The sequence below is a fragment of the Neofelis nebulosa genome, chromosome 3, assembly GCF_028018385.1.
Source record: "Neofelis nebulosa isolate mNeoNeb1 chromosome 3, mNeoNeb1.pri, whole genome shotgun sequence".
NCBI classification, from domain to species: domain Eukaryota; kingdom Metazoa; phylum Chordata; class Mammalia; order Carnivora; family Felidae; genus Neofelis; species Neofelis nebulosa.
The window spans coordinates 61,434,714-61,452,708 of record NC_080784.1 but is presented as its reverse complement, the minus strand read 5'-3'; the positions used below and the strand labels follow the sequence as shown (position 1 = coordinate 61,452,708).

The window sequence follows — 17,995 nt, the reverse complement described above, 5'->3', positions numbered from 1 at the left end:
GAAAGACATTCCATACTTGTGGATTGGAAAAACACATATTGTTAAAATGTCTTTACTACCCAAAGTAAGCTAAACATTTAAAGCAATCCCTATCAAAATACCAGCATTTTAACGGAGTTAGAACAAACAATCCTAAAATTAGTATGGAACCATGAGTGACCCTGAATAGCCAAAGCAAACTTGAAAAAGAAAAGCAAAACTAGAGGCATCATAATTCCAGACTTCAGGTTATATTACAAAGCTGTGGTAATCAACACAGTATGGTACTGGTACAAAAGTAGATCAATAGAACAGAATAGAAACCCCATCAATAAATCCACAATTATATGATCAATTAGTCTTCAACAAAGCAGGAAAGAATATCCAATGGAAAAACAATGGTCTCCTCAACAAATGGACAACAAACGATGTTGGAAAAACTAGACAGCAATATGCAGAAGAACGAAACTGGAAAACTTTCTTACACCATATACAAAAGTAAATTCAAGATGGATTAAAGACCTAAATGTGAGATCTGAAGCCATAAAAATCCTAGAAGAGAACACAAGCAATAACTTCTTTGACATTGGCCATAGCAACTTTTTTCTGGATAGGTCCCCTGAGGCAAGGGAAACAAAAACAAACATAAATCATTAGGACTACATCAAAAATAAGTAGCTTCAGGGTGTCTGGATGGCTCAGTCAGTAGAGTGTGAGACTTTTGATCTCAGGGTCATGAGATCAAGCCCCACACTGGACATGGAGCCTACTTCAAAAAAAAAAGTAGTTTTTGCACAGTGAAGGAATCAACAAAACTAAAAGGCAACCTATAAAATGGGAGAAGATATTTGCAGATGACATATCCCATAATGGATTGTATCCAAACTATATAAAGAACTTACAAAAATCAACACACACACACACACACACACACACACACACACATCCAATTAAAAATGGCAGAAGACATAACGGACATTTCTCCAAGGAGGACATACAGATGGCCAAAAGACAAACAAGGAGATGCTCATCATCCCTTGCCATCAGGGAAATGCAAATCAAAACTACAATGGGATATAACCTCACACCTGTCAGAATGGCTACAATCAAAAGCACAAAAAACAAGTGTTGTCAAGGATGTGAAAAAAGGGGAAGCTTCTTACACTGTTGGTGGGAGTACGAACTGATGCAGCCACTGTGGAAAACTGTATGGAAGCTCCTCAAAACGTTAAAAGTAGAACTACCCTGCAATGCAGCAATTGCTTTACTGGGTATTTATCCAAAGCATACAAAAACACTAATTCAAAGGGATACATGCACTCCTATGTTTATAGCAGTATTATTTACAATAGCCAAGATATGGAAGCAGCCCAGGTGTCCATCAATTGATGAATGGATAAAGAAGTGGTTTATATATATAATGGAACATTATTCAGCCATAAAAAAGAAAAAATGCCATTTGTGATGACATGGGTGGAGCTCAAGAGTAGAATAGTAAGTGAAATAAGTCATCCAGGGAAAGACAAATACCACATGATGTTACTCATCTGAGTAATTTAATAACAAAACAAATAAGCATAGGGAAAAAGAGAGATAGAGGCAAATAAAGAAGCAGACTCTTAACTATAGAGAACAAGCAGATGTTATCAGAGGGGGTGGGGGTGCAGGGATGGGTGAAATAAGTGATGGGATTAAGGAGTGCACCTGTTGTGATAAGCACCAAGTGATCAAAATAAAAACTTTAAAAATATAATAAAATACATCTGCATGAGTGATCTATGAAATATAAAAAAAGTTGATCAACATTTCTCAAGTGTCTGGAGTTTTAAATACTTTAATTCAATAAATACTGTTCAGAATTTTATATAAAATGCCTATTGAATTACTGACTGGTATGACAGAATGCTCCTCCCACATCCACCTGCTCAATGTCTGGGCCAATTTTTCTTCTCCCAGGTAAATCCAAGATGGTTTACCCCTCCTTACTGTTTTTGAAAATGTATTCCCTGCCAAAGAGCTAACACAACTGTCATATGCTCAGTCCTCAGATGTGTGAGTTACATACTTTTTATACACTTCTCTCAGATAATGGTAAGCATGGCACTGTTTGTTATTATTTTTCAGTTTTAAAATATCTCATGATGAATAAAATAGGATAGTAATAAATAAAAACACATCTGTGAGTATGCACAAATATTTATATCTGTAGTGTACATCCTTAGGTCAAGTGAGTCAGCCTAAGTCCCAAAAGTATGTTGGTAAACCACAAAAATAACACAGAGTTCGTTATTCCCTCTTGCCAATAATCTACAGGAAAAAAATTCCAGTATATTTAGCATGATTAACCTGTACTTAAAATTGTAAAAGGCTTTGCCTAAAATTCATTAGGTTCATCCGTTAGATAGCAACACAAAGATGGACACATAAATAGAACCAAAGGTAGAGGTAGAAACGAAAGAGAAAGATGTAGACACAGACATGAATGCAGACATGGAGACAGAAATAAAGGTAGAAGTAGAAATGATTAAAGAGCAAGAGAGAGTGGGGCGACAGGTGAGGATAGACAAAACATACCTGTTGTCCTGGACTAGTCCTGTCAAGGAACCATGTTTATAGAAATCAAGTGCATAAGCATTAAGTGGCATTCTTCTTCCTTGGTTATCAAATATCTTTGACCACAGCACAGGAGCCTGAGTGTGATTGATACCAATTGTGCGCAGAATGACCTAAAGAAATACAACTTTTACTGTTATTTATGTATAAAGGAAGTTAATGCTTTCTTATATTGTGCTTTGTAGTTCTTTTCCTTAATCAACATTTTTGAAGCATACTCTTCATGGTGAAGGAAGAGGGTGTCTTTCATACACACTGGTTTGTTGCTGTCCTAAGTACACCTAGATAATAGTACCTATGAACACTGTTAACTTCACAGCATACTCTTGGCAATTTCAACCTTCTAACCAGTAGAATAATAACAAGACTCACTAGGAAATAAAAGCTAATTAAAATTTTTTTCATTATCCTAATTTGTACAGGAGATACTTTGTAAAGAGAGTATCAGAGAACTGGTGCCTTGTTTAAGAGAAGAGTTCAATTGAACTCTAACAATTGTTAGAACACAATTACCAGAATAAAAAGGAAAGGGAGAAAGATGTAGGGGGATAAGAGAAGAAGGAGGAGAAGGAAAAGGAGAAGGAGAAGGAGGAGAAAGAGAAGGAAAAGAAGGAGGAGGGGGAGGAGGAGGAGGAGGAAGAGGAGGAGGCAGAGGAAGAGGAAGAAGAAAGAAAGAAAGAAAGAAAGAAAGAAAGAAAGAAAGAAAGAAAGAAAGAAAGAAAGAAGACGACAATGAGGAGGAGGAGGAGGAACAGGAGGGGAGGAAGGAGATGAAGAAGGAAAAATATAGAAGGAGGAGGAGGAGGAGGAGAGGGAGGAGGAGGAAGAAGAAAGGAGAAGGAGAAGAAACAGAAGAAAGGGAAGGAAGAGAAGGAAGAGGAGGAGGTGGAGGGAAAGGAGGAGGAAAAGGAAGAAAAAGAAGAGGAAGAAGAAGGACGAGGACGAGGAGAAGAAGAAGGGGAGGAGGAGGACGAGGAGGAGAAGTAAGAGAAAGAGGAAGAGGATGAAGAAGGGGAGGAGAAGGAGGAAGGGAAGGAAGAGGAGGGTGAGGAGGAGGGTGAGGAGGAGGAGGAAGAGGAGACAGAGGAGAAGGAAGTAAACACGCCAATAGCTTTTGATGTCTGCTCATTTTTTGAAAACTGTATAGGGTCAACAGGAAATCTAATATATTAATCAGTAAAACTACTTTCTAAAATAATATGGTAGTAGCTTGGGAAGCTCTTTTATTATTAAGAGTTTTGGAATATTCTTGGGGCACCTGGGTGGCTCAGTCGGTTAAGCATCAGATTCTTGATTTTAGCCCAGGTCATGATCTCATGGTTCATGAGTTTGAGCCTGCCATCAGGCTCTGTGGTGATGGTTCAGAGCCTGTTTGGGATTCTCTCTTACCCTCTCTCTCAGCCTTCCCCCAACTTGTTCTCTATCTCTCTCCCAAAATAAATAAATAATTTTAAAAAAAGAGTTCTTGGATATTCTTATTCCATTATGATCCAGAAGACAGTTTTGACTGCAAAAATCCAGAAGATTTACATTCAAGGGAAAATGCTACACATGTATACCAGAAATTTGCAGCAGCCCTGTTTGTAACAGTAAAGACTAGAAAAAAACACAAACAGCTTTTAATAGGAAAATAGATCAATGGGTTTTTTATATTCACACTCTGAAATATTATGAAGTAATAAAAATAAAATTGAGTTTCACATGACAATATGAATGAAACTTAGGGGCAACAGCGTTGAGTGCAAAAAAGAAAACAAAACAGCAAAAAACAACATTCTGGAAACTATGGAAACTTTTCATAAAATCAAAAGCAGCAAATATAAAAAGTGACTTTACAATATTATATTTTTAAAAGGAGCATTAAAAACACAATTGGATAATTGCCACTGGGGGAAAGGGGAGAAGGAAGGGAATAAAATGGAAGAGGAGCACGTAGATCCTGAGTCCATGGGTGTTCATTTTAGTTTTATGCTTTATACCTTATCTCTATGCTATTTAAAGACATTGAGCATAAATATTTAGTATTAAACTAAAATCTAACAAACAATAAAAGCTAAATATGCTTTGAGAGGTTATAACTTACACGAGGAAAGCAAATTTGCATAAAGTGAGTTGGGTAAGGTAAAGGGCATGTTGCCATCATGGAATACTCTGAAAATATCCATCAGTTCAAGATGCTACAAAATAGAAGAAATAAAACTGGCCTCCTCTCTGTAGTACACCACCAGGAACAACAATGAGTATGAATTAGTTCATGCTCTGTACCTTAAAGATCTCTTCTAATTGACGGTGACTGTGTGGCAATAAGACACAGACATTATACCCTATTATAACTGTATTCATGCCCTCCAAAACCCCAAGGAAAATTTTGCATATGGCAAGGAAACAGAAGTTAATGGTACATATTGACCGTAAGTTAAATTAATCATAAAATAGAGAAAAGGGAAAATTATGTCTTGTTAAAATGTCTGGTTTTCAATGTTATTAGCTATAAACTTCTTACAGAAGTAATTAATTGTTTATGATTCTAGAAATAAAATACAGGGAAAAAAAGCTTCATAAAATCTTATAAGCTAAAGTTCAATCCCCTATTATTTCCATGCCAGAATTTCACATTCCTCCACAATCTGTAAGACACCACTCACATGAGGGTAAAGCCCTATAGCACTAGCCTCAAAGAGCTTCACATAATATCAAGAGCAGTAGTTTCTAATTCATTTTTGAACTATATACCTTTTCGGTAAAAAAAAAAAAAAAATCCTTTCCCATCTCTTCTTTCATTAATGTTTTTCTCTCATCTTATAAAACAGAAAGTCTCCTCAAACTTACTATGGTACATTTCCTTGGGGTTTGAAAACGTACAGACTACCAACAAAGAGCAATATGGCTTTCTTATCAAGAAAATGGATGACTTTACAGACTAAGTTAAAAATACTTTTTTTCTTTTAAATTAGGTTGTTTCCAACTATTTGAATTCAACAAAATTAAAGTGGATCTAGTTAAGCTATTCATTAAGAGCACATTCAAAATATATTTGTGATAATAGATTGCTAGGTGATTTGGCACAAACTCGGAAGGAATTAGAAGAATTTGTATACCACTGTTATAACAAAAGTTGCTCCGTTCTGAGCTACTTATCTATTTGAATAAGGTTTCTCAGAATTCAAATTAAGATTTAATTCTGGAACTCCGTCTCATTCTAAAAATAAGTAAATATTCATCCTCAGTTGTATGGACTAATTTTAAAAGAAATAGCTTCGTCCATCCCATTCGTATATACATTTCTAATACAATATTAATTTATTCTTAGCAATGCTTCTCAAAATTTGTATTATATTTAAGTTTCTGTAATAAACAGGAAATAACCATTAAACTGAAATTGCATACTATTTAAGCTAAGAAATGTGTCAGGTAGGGTGACTTCATGTTTACAAATATATTACATTAAGGTAAAATTATGTAGGGGAAGGTACAATCTAAATACAAGAGAAAAGAACTATGCCATATTTGAGATTGTTAAAAATTTTATTCTTGACTGCTTTTAGCTGTATAATTATGGTTATTCAAATGCTTCAGTATACTTTTTTATGTATTAAAATGATATGATGGCTTTATTTTAATTTAGCAATGTTTATCTAAAGCTGGGAATTATATCATCAGAAATTATTTGAATTTATGATTAAAATGCATGTGTCAACTTAAAATGCACAAGGGTCTATTTAAGGTTTTCAAAATTCTTTTAAGTGATACTGGACTATTTTATATAATAGGGGACTATCTGATTTTGGACTAGGATGGAGTTTTGACACTAGCGTTAAACCATAATATCAAATGTAACAAAAGTTTTTTTCTTCTCAAACCTTGTGTTAAAATATAAATTAAATTTCTACGAGTTTATTCCAACATTAAATGGGTTGTCCAGCATATTCCCAAGGTGTCTAGTTCTTTGCACTGCATTTTGGATACTAGTGATCCTGAATATATATGGCATTGACAGCATCTATAACAATACTGGGAAAGCTTGAAGATAGTTTTATATACTCTTTTCATGGCAAACTTGCACCAATCTACAAAGAGAGAAGGGAAATGGTATTACTGGGAATTCTGCATAATGGAGCAGGGTCCCTCAGGCCAACATTGAAAAGCTGAAATCATACTGGCCTCAAGAGTGACATTTCCTGGATAATTCTGATCATACACCTGAAATTTTTTTTCAATTTGAGAAATTTGAATCCTTTCTAAATAGCCTAGAATATAAGTCCAATTCTTTCTCCTTTTTAAAAACATTTTTAAATGCTTGTTTATTTTTGAGACAGAGAGAGAGAGAAAGTGCAGGGGAGGGGCACAGACAGAAGGAGACACAGAATCCGAAGCAGGCTCCAGGCTCTGAGCTATCAGCACAGAGCCCGATGTGGGGCTCGAACTCACGCACTGGAAGATCATGACCTGAGCTGAAGTCAGATGCTTAACCGACCGAGCCACCCAGGTGCTCCAATCCAACTCTTTCTTAAGGATCTTTTATTTATAAACCCCATTTCCACTTACATGGTTTGGAGTATTTGGCTGAAACAAATCACCATCAGAGTTTCCAGAGAGGCAAGCAAATGGAGAAATAGCTACTCTTCCTTCCTTGCAGTTCATCAAGTGAGACACAAGTTGGGAATCCTCACATTCTTTTCCTGTGAAATCTTGCCATAACAGGTTGGGATAGATTAATTTTTAAAAATCAGACAAACTGTTGAGCTTTATGCACCTATACTAGACCATGCTGCATATGGAGTCTTTCAACTTTCCAGGACCGACATCAGACTGAGATACATCACATAAAGTGAGTGGTACATCTGACATAAAGTGAACAGCACAGAATTCATTCAATAAATGTTAGCTATCAATATAATTATCAATATAACATTTTGCATACTTCAGTTCCTTGACCACCAAGTAATAAAAGACTACATTTAAATTGCATAATCTTTTAACATAGAATTACTGTTATTACCTTGGTGCTTTTTCCTATTGAACTCAGATCTGGCCTCAGAATCCTTCCAAGACTGGGTGTTCCAAGAGACCACGATTAGTAGGTTTGAGAATGGCATGTGAGAAGAAATATTCTTTCCATTCTTACTCTTAAAAAGCACCAGATTATGCATTCAGTGTTCACTCTAATTTGCAATGAAGGCAGAATATTCATGCACTCCTATTTTGTCTCCTCTGGGATGCTTACAATGCTTCACTGTTGTCTGCTTTTGTTCATGCTGCTCCCACTTTAATAGGGCCCAGGAAGCTATGGGCCCTGCTTCCTTAACTTTTTCCCAGTTGAGGAGTTAGGGTATAGTGAAACTAGGAAATTACTACTCATGGCTCAACTCTTTCCCTTTATCCCAGTCAGTTTTTCCTGTTTACTTTCCCCTAGAAGATTTCTATCCAATAGCTTATGAAAAATAACAGCAAAGATTAATGTGTATACTATGTGCTTAGCACTGTTTTAAGCTATTCACATATATTAACTGAATTACTTAAAGATCACCCAGACTAGGTAGGTAATGTTATTTTCTTTTTTATATATTTTTTGAGAAAATGGAGGCATGAATATGAACTCATTTGCCCAAGGTCTCACTGCTAATAGCAGCAGAGCCAGAGTTTGGGCCCAGGCAATCTGCCAAGAGTCTACGTTCATGAACACTACACATATTTCCTCTCAAGAAAACAAGTGACAGAATAGTCTCTTGTTTCTCTTCATCTTACAGATGTCCTTAATGCATGTGCCAGGCTTGCCCCAAAAGCAACCTTTAATCAAGATGGGTTTACAAATGACTCTATTTAATTTTATTCTCCATTACCCTTCTGACTTCTAATAATCAAGAGCTTCTTTCTTTGGAAAGTAGAAAGAATCCCCTTATTTTAAGGCAGACTGATATTTCCCAGGCTCTACCCTTCCTCTGGGAAAAATATTCTTAGAAAAATTACTTTTTCTTTCTAATCCACAATGGGGCTAGGATATACTTACTTATTTTTGACAATGGGAGTTGATATTCCTGTTTCATATCAGCCAATTTAGAAACACTTAGTAGGAAGGAGGCGAAGTCTTTTGTAACGTTCATGTTATACTCATGTAAAGCATCATTAAAATCCTCAGGAAGATCCTCAAGGAACACCTAAGTCAGCAAGAAGATCATTAAGAACACCTAAAGGCCAACTATTTTTCAGAAAGATCTATATATCTTTCTCAAAAACTGAAACTTTGGAAGAATGGCAAAGAACACCGCAATATAATTCTGTAGTTACCTATTTATTCAACAATGTAACTGCTTCATTCCTTCATCTGTGAAATTAAGGTAAAGTTCATTTTTTGTTTCTACATGCATTTATAAAAACCAATACCCTCACTCTCAAAAATTTGCTTTCACACTACTTAATCGACACCCTCTTTATAAAACTTTTTTTAAGTTTTTATTTAAATTCTAGTTAGTTAACATAAAGTGTTATATTAGTTTCAGGTGTGTAATTTAGTAATTCAACTCTTTTGTAAAACACCGGGTGTTCATCACAAGTGCAGTCCCTAGTCCCCATCATCTGTTGCACCCATCCCTCCACACACTTGCCCTCTGGTAACCATCAGTGTGTTCTGTATAGTTTGGAGTCTGTTTCTTGGTTTGTCTCTCTCTCTTTCCCCCCTTTGACACTTCTTTTACATTAGACTTCTGAATATTTCAAAGAATCTAGTAACATGTTTTGAGAGCAAACAACAACAAAAAGTACACTTGCATGCCTGGAATAACTCTCACTTGGTTGGGAAGGTTTTCAAAACCTCACCGGATTCATTTTGTCAATATTTTGTTAATTATTATTGCACCTACATTCATAAAAGAGATGCATCTATAGTTTTCCTTGTTATAATGTCCTTGTAGGGTTTTGGTATGAATTTTAGGTTTTTCTCCCCAAAAAAAGTGTGTATCCTCTAGAAGAGTTTGTGAAAAATTGGTGGTATTCACTGAATGTTTGAAAGAATTCTCCAATGAAATCACCTGGGCCTGTTTTTGTTTGTTCATTTGTTTTGTTTTCATGGAGATTTTTAAAAACAATTGATCACATTTCTTTGGTACCAGACACTGAGGACTTTTTATATCTTCCTTGGTCAGTTTGGTAAAGTTGCATTTTCTAGGAATTTTCCCTTTTTGTACAAATAGCCAGATGTCTTGGCATAAATCATTCATAATATCCCCCTTTTGTTCTTTTTGATGACTGAAGTAAGATCTGTAGTAATGTCCCATTTTCCTTCCTGATATTTGGAAAATTTACCTTAAGTTAGATTTTCTATTTCATTTGTTTGGTTTCCCAGCTTCTTAAGTTGAAAATTAAATCATTGATTTTTTTTTTCAGCTTCTATTCTTTCCTACAATATGATTAGAAGGCTATAAATTTCCCTACAATCACCAAATGAATTGCATCTTGTATGTGTATGCTTCTTTCACTATTTAATTAAAATATTTTATAATTTCCATTTTATTTTTGTCCTATATGTATTTTTCTTATTTTAATTTTTTAATTTTCTTTTTTAAGGAATTTAATTTATGCCCAAAATGTATTTTATCATAGTAAACATTACAAGTACAATTTTTTTTTTAATTTTTTTTTAACGTTTATTTATTTTGAGACAGAGAGAGACAGAGCATGAACGGGGGAGGAGCAGAGAGAGAGGGAGACACAGAACCGGAAGCAGGCTCCAGGCTCTGAGCCATCAGCCCAGAGCCCGATGCGGGGCTCGAACTCACTGAACGTGAGATCGTGACCTGAGCTGAAGTCGGAAGCTTAACCGACTGAGCCACCCAGGCGCCCCAAATTTTTTTTTTAAATCAAATAGTGTTAAAAGGCTTACAACTACATCAGGTCTCTGTATTATACCCATGCTTTCAGTCTCAGAACCATGTTAACTCTTTTGCTATTTCTTCTGATGTCCTACATGTATTTGGAAATGAATCTGTTAATTTTCAGACACTTAAGGTGTTTCTGATTCTTCTGGTATTGATCTGGCATTTTCTGACCTGGCATTTACTTTCAAACTTTCTTGGACTATATAGCTAAGATGTGATTTGTATAAACAGCATATAATTGTGGGGTTTTTTTCCTTAATACAATCTAAAAATGTTAGTATTTTACGTGATGCATTTAGCACATATATATTCAATGTAGTTACTTACACAGTTGAGTTTATATATACTATTTTAGTATTTGGTTTCTATCTTGACTATATATTATATATTATTTTCTCTGTTCTTGTCTTTTTTTATCAGTTTTTCTTCTATCATCATTTATTTGTGCATTATTTTGCTAATCTTTACGCCCAGAGATTACAAAATACATCTTTAATTTACATGACTCTTAATACTGCAAGAACCTTAAAATATTCAAATATATTTACTCTTCCCAACACCTGCATTATAAATGTCATGCATTTTAGTTATGTATATATATTATAAATTTATTATAACATATTACAATTATTTTTAGGTACAGTAGATATTATCTACCCACACATTATCCTTTCTAGTGCACTTCATGCCCTGTTATATTTTCAAGTTTCCCAAGTTTAGATTTTTTGTTTGCCTAAGGCATATATTTCTTTTAGCACATACACAAAAACTATTAGAAATGATAAGCAATATTAGCAAAGTTGCAGGATACAAAATCAACATAAAAAAATTTGTGTTTCTGTACATTAAGTATTTGAAAAGAAAATTAGGGCAATCTCATTTACAATAGCATCAAAGGAATAAAATATTTAGGAATAAGCTTAACCAAGGAGATGAAAGGTCTCTACACTAAAAGCTATAAAACACTGAAAGAAATTATAGGGGACACAAATAATGGAAAGGCATGCCATGTTCATAAATTGAAAGAATAATTACTATTAAGATGACAAAACTATCCAAAGTGACCTACAGATTCATTATAATTCTTACCAAAATCCCATGGCATTTTTTACAGAAATAGAAAAATAATCCCAAAATTCATACAGAATCACAAAACACCCTGAATAGTCAAAATGACCTTGAGGGGAAAATAAAACAAAGCCAGAGGCATCACCATTTCTAATTTCAGAATATATATCAAAGCCACAGTATCAAAACAGTATGGTACCAGCATAATGAAAGACATATAGACTAATGGAACAGAATAGAGTCCAGAAATAAATCCATGTATATGGTCAGCAGCTCTTTGACAAGGGTGCCAAGAACACACAGTGGGGAAAGGATAGTTTCTTCAGGCAAAATTTGATATACACATATAAAAGAATGAAACTGACCTTTACCATACACTGTACATAAAAATAAACTCAAATGGATTAAAGGCTTAAAGAAGACCTGAAACTATAAAATTCATAGAAGAAAATATAAGGACATGGGTCTTGGAATTTTTTGTTTGTTTGTTTTGTTTTTTATGACACAAGAAGCATAGGCAACAAAAATGAAAATAAACATGTAGGACTATATCAAACTAGAAAGCTTCTGTACAGCAAATAATAATAATAATAAAGCAAAAAGGAATTTCCAGAATGAGAGAAAATATTTCTAAGCCATCTATCTGATAAGGGGCTAATATCCAAAATATATAAGAATATTCTATAACTTAAGAGCAAAAAAAAAAAGGGGGGGTAAAGGACATGAATAGACACTTCCCCAAAGAAAACATGCAAATGGCCACCATATATATTAAGTCACTCAACTTTTAATGATGGGTATTATCAAAAAATCAAAAGATAAGTGTTGAGGGGAATATAGAAAAGTTAGAATTCCTATACACTCTTGGTTGCAATGTAAAGCGGTACAGCCACTATGGAAAAAATTTGAAGGTTTCTTCAAAAATTAAAAATAGAACCATATGATCCAGTAATCCCATTTTGAAGTATATATCCAAAATAATTGAAATAAAGATCTTGAAGAGATGTATGTACCCCCATGTTTACTGCAACATTATTCACAATAGGCAAGATAAGGAAACAACCCAATGTCCATCAACCGATGAGTGGATAATTTAATATGGAATATACCTACAGTAGAATATTATTCCATCTTAAAAAGGGAGGAAATCTGGGGCACCTGGGCGGCTCAGTCAGTTAAACATCCAACTCTTGATTTCGACTCAGGTCATGATCTTATGGTTTGTGAAATTGAGCCCCATGTCAGGCTCTGTGCTGAGAGCACAAAGCCTACTTGGGCTCCCTCTTTCTGCCCCTCCCCTGCTCTCTCTCTCAAAATAAATAAAAAACATTAAAAAAAAAAAAAAGAAGGAAAATTTTCTATTTGCAATAACATGGATGAACCTAGAGGATATTATGCCAAGTAAAATAAGCCAGTTGTAGAAGGACAAATACTTCATGATTTCACGTATTTGGAAATTATACCTTATAAGTTTTTATATTCCATTTATATCTTAAATAGTCAAACTCACAGAAGCAGAGAACAGAACGGTGATTGCAAGGGCCTAAAGAAATGGGGAATTGTTTTTCATTGGATATGACATTTCTGTTATACAAGGTAAGTAAATTCTAGAGATCTGCTGTACAACAAACTACCTATAGTTAACAATACCATACTGTGCACTTTAAAATACAAGAGGATAAACATCATGTTAAGTGTTCCTACCAAAAAAACAAACAAACAAACAAAAAACACCCCACACACTAGGAAGTTTGGGGATGTGATGAATGTATTTAGTACTTTGGTTATAGTAATGATATCATGGGTATATGCATATGTCCAAACACATTAAGATGTATACATTAATCGTGTGCAATTCTTTGTATGTCAATTATACTTCAATAACAATAAAGCTAAAAAAATAAGGTAGATATATGCATATCTTCCTGATATGTTATTAATTCAACCACAATATATTTACCCTATTTTAAACTATATTTAAAATATATGTACATATTTCTGTATGAAAATAGAGTAGGATGAAATTTTTGCCCATCTTCTTCTAGCTTCCATTATTTTGGTTAAAAAGTTGGCCTTCAATCTTATTGCTTTTTTTCAAGGAAATGTCTATTTCAGCTCTAGCCACTTTATGATTTTCTCTCTTTTTTGACTTTGAGTAGTTTTTGTTTAATATTTCTTTATATTCACCCTCTTGAATTTGACTTATATGCTTTTGAAACTATAGAGTGCTATCTTTTATCAGCTTTGGAAAACTCCAAGTTATTAGTTTTGAATACTCTTCTGCCATTTTTCTCCCTCCTCTTCTTAGGGGACTCCCATTACATAACATTAAACATTTTGAATGTGATCCATAATTCTCTTATGCTATCTGCCTTTATTTTAATTTTTTCTCTTTGTTACCATTTGGATACTTTCTATTGAGCTGTCAGCTCATTGATTCTTTCTTCTGATATATGTATTCTGATCAGATATATTTTTCAATTCTTAAGTCTCCATTTAATTATCTGAGAAAGGGTGCCTGGGTGGCTCAGTTGGTTAAGCATCCAGCTCTTGACTTCAGCTTGGGTCCTTATCTCACAGTTGTGAGATCGAGTTCGGCATCAGACTCTACACAGAGCGTGAAGCCTGCTTGGGATTCTCTCTCTTCCTCTCTCTCTGCCCCTCCCCAGCTCATGCACTCTCTACATAAATAAACAAATATTAAAAAATTATCAGATAAAATTCTAATTATATGGTGAAAATCTCCATCTTTCTGAATTTTGTCTATCACTTCTCCTATTTTCTTTAACATATTAACCATACTTATATTCTTTGTCTCTTAACTCCAGTATCTGAATCATCTCTGTGTGTACTACTATTGCCTGCTTTTCTTCCTGCTTATTTGTTCTTGCTTATTCACTTTTTTAGTTTTGTAGCTTTTTTTTCACCAGAAATTGTTTATTAAAGGACCTGGTAGGCTGATGTCATCTTCCACCAGAGTGAGTTCTCCCCCTTTTGTATTTGGTTAAATGAGTGAAGATGTGATCACTTTGATCCAAGTAGAGATTAAAGTGATATTGTTGGTATTGCTAATATTGTTTTCCAGTTTTATTAAATTTCAGTCTATATCCAATTTATCTCTGTTCCTGAGTCATGACCCTTTTGGAACTCTGAGTATGAGATTGGTGGGCCTAGTTTTCTCAGTCCTAAGACTGCCAAAGATTTACCTCTTTCCTACAGAACTTCCTAACCCTTTATATCCTTCAGCTCTAAAAGTCTTCAAAATGTTTTGAGGGGGATACAAGCCTATGAATAAATGCAGAACCTTCCTTTGCGTGGGTTTTCTTTCTTTTTTTTTTTTTTAACGTTTATTTATTTTTGAGACAGAGAGAGACACAGCATGAACGGGGGAGGGGCAGAGAGAGAGGGAGACACAGAATCGGAAGCAAGCTCCAGGCTCTGAGGTGTCAGCACAGAGCCCGACGCGGGGCTCGAACTCGCGGACCGCAAGATCGTGACCTGAGCTGAAGTCGGACGCTTAACCGACTGAGCCACCCAGGCGCCCCTGCGTGGGTTTTCTTTAATAAATTCCACAAGACTACAAAAAAAATTTTGTGTAGTAACCCAACATTTCATGCAGATCTGAGACTCAGTATAAACATCCTCAGTAAACTCATAGAAATACGATGTCTCTCAAGTTTTTGTCACTTTAGCCCCATGTGATCACTAAAAGCTTTCATAATTTTTTGAATCTCACAGAAGAGGCTCTGTATATGCTAAGAACATTTTCAAACCGTGTCCAGAATCAACAAATTCTTTGGGAGAAAAACCATGGTTAGAGATTCCTATCACACCTTGAATAAGTTCTTGCCGTTGTATAATTTTAGCCAATCATTGTTTCCACAGCTCTCTGTTGCAATACAAATGATGACCATTTACTATACCCTACCTGGAAGTCCACAAATTTCCAATAAACTTTAAGAAAAGCGAGAGAGAGTGACAGTGAGAGAGAGAGGAGGTCTTCATGCAAAACCTTCTTTTATTGTGGATTTTTATGATGTCTTTGTGAGAATTCAGATATTGACTTTCCCAAGTTTAATATAAATCATTTAAACAAAACGAAGCGTATACATGTGATAAAAAAAATGTGAAGATGATATATCAATAACTCAAGCGTATACATGTGATGAAAAAATGTGAAGATGATATATCAATAACTAAAGATGTGTTCACTGATCAAGACAACATTGTGTGAGGCCTAGGATTTGTATTTGTGGAATTAGACAATATAGATTAACTCATCTCTTTTTGTTCCTTGTTACCTTTTACTAAGATTATGTAGTATAACCGGACTATCCCACTTTCTCAGATTCTTATTGAGTAAATTGGTAATAGTATTTGATGTTGATTTAAAAATAGCAAATCATGATCATAGAATATTTTTCAAATAAAATCGGCAAGCAGTTTTTTGTTTCTATTCTGTATGAGTCAAGGAATGATTTCTTCAATGACTATTCTAATATTTTTTTCAATGAGGACATTAGAGTTCACAACATATATTTCCTAACATAGCGCTATCTCAACATAAAAAGACCCTATGAGAACTACAGATTCAATGATAGGGACTTTTCTTTAAGTTCATTAAAGTTCCTTCAATGTATAATTATCTACATGGTTTCCTTAGCTGCTGAATGCTGTAATTTGACACTATCATACAAGCAAATGGAAAACATGAACAAAATTCTCAATCTTATTTTTCTTAAGGCAATTGATCTTTTGATAGGTTTACAGGGAGAAGCTTATGAATTTGAGGTTAAATTTAATAGTCATTACAGAAAGAAAAATTATTATTCCACAAAACAAATGAAACCTATGTTGATAAAATCCTACTGCTGCTGAATCACTTATGATAGGCTCTATTTAATTATACTAATTATTTAATGTTATCAGAAGCATACATTTTACCTTTGATTGATAAAACTTGAGAGTGGTATCTTGGAACTTCGCTGGAAGCAGTCTTCTTCCAAATAGATTTGCCAATACTAACACTAGCTTTTCCATAACATCTTGAGAAAAATCTTTTGAGCCTATATAAAACAAAGTGTCTTGTTACAAATGTAAAAACCGGTATCAATCCCATTTTTAACATTTAAATTGTATGTTCTATTGCATTTCATTTCATGAAAACTAAAAATTTTGACAAATATAGCAACCAAGGAATGACTCCATCTGCTGACAGTTTACATCTGTGCCTTCTTTTTCACTCTTGCTACTCCCACTCTAATTCATACCCTAGCCATTCCAACCACAAATTGCCTCATCTCCTTACCTGGATTCTACTCCCCAAATTCGGGCTATGATCAGTTTTCCTGAAGCATTTTATGATCATGTTTCTCACCTATTCAAAAACCTCTGATTGTATCTAATGCCTCATAAACAAAATCCAATCTCCTTAGTCTAGCATTTAAGGCTTTCCAAAGTACAGCCCACAAATCACCTCCCAGCTTTACCTCCCTGTCTTACCTTCTCGCCACTCATACTAAGATACCATCAACTTGACTTACGTTCTATTCTTCACAACACATGAGCACTATACAGTAGTGATTAAAAAGGTGCTGCATTTAATAACTTGGGCTCCAGAATCAGACTCTTCCTATTTCAATCTTGGCTCTGACACTTAGTAATTTGTGTGACCATGGCAATTTATTTAACTTCTCTGTGTCTGAGTTTCCTCATTTACAAAATAGTGATAGCCATATTATGTGCCTCATAAAGTTATCAACTTTTCTATCTCCATGTTTATAATAGCATACACTCTCATACCCCACCCCACCCACACACACATAACAATAAACACAACTGTATTTCTGCTTGCAGGAAATTATTTCTCCTGTTGCAGAGCTTTTGAGGTGACAGAATTTCCTGAGTATCCTTGTTTCACAGAACAATGCATGGTCAGAGCATAGTAACTAAACCTGATAACTGTTGTTATCAATTCATGATAGAAGATAAAGAAACGCTCCGAAAGGCACAGCATTTGCCAGGCATTAGGAACTATAACAAATGTAAGCACAAAAAGGAAAATATTTCTTTTAGGGACACTGTTTAAAGGTCCATGGTTTAATTATAAAAACCAAAAAGGTTTTAATAAAAAATGTGTTAAGTGGAGTATTAGGTGGACATTAAAATGGAATTCACAAAAAATTTACAGGATATTGGCAAAAATATATTTTGGGGAAAGCAAGATTCTAGATTATGCAATTAAAGTAATATCAGTTATTTAAATATACTATATAGTTACAGTCTAAGAAAATATGATTGAAAGAAAATATACACAAACACTGATGGTGAATTTCCTATTTAACATAATGCTTTCCTATATCCTTTTTCTATGATGAGCATGTGTAACATTTAATTAGAAAAAATATTTATTAAAAAACCATACATTATTTAATAAGTTCTGAATCCTGGAGTCCAGAAATCAG

The 17,995-nt window shown here is 34.5% G+C and overlaps 1 protein-coding gene across 6 annotated transcripts in view; it reads right to left on the bottom strand.

Annotated features, from left to right (window-relative positions):
* Nucleotides 1–17,995, bottom strand: part of DDX60 (DExD/H-box helicase 60) — a 108,856-nt gene that overhangs the window by 9,262 nt on the left and 81,599 nt on the right. For 5 of the 6 annotated variants that reach the window (XR_009259207.1, XM_058720941.1, XM_058720940.1 and 2 more), the window contains 4 exons: nucleotides 16,476–16,597; nucleotides 8,600–8,747; nucleotides 7,138–7,280; nucleotides 2,554–2,705 (listed from right to left, as the gene is read on the bottom strand). Coding sequence is in view for 5 of the 6 variants with exons in the window: in XM_058720941.1 (XP_058576924.1) it covers nucleotides 2,554–2,705; nucleotides 7,138–7,280; nucleotides 8,600–8,747; nucleotides 16,476–16,597 (565 nt within the window). In the remaining variant the exon portion in view is untranslated. Of the gene's footprint in view, nucleotides 1–2,553; nucleotides 2,706–7,137; nucleotides 7,281–7,591; nucleotides 7,644–8,599; nucleotides 8,748–16,475; nucleotides 16,598–17,995 lie in introns of those variants that run through there. The other variant, XM_058720944.1, reaches the window with a different exon arrangement.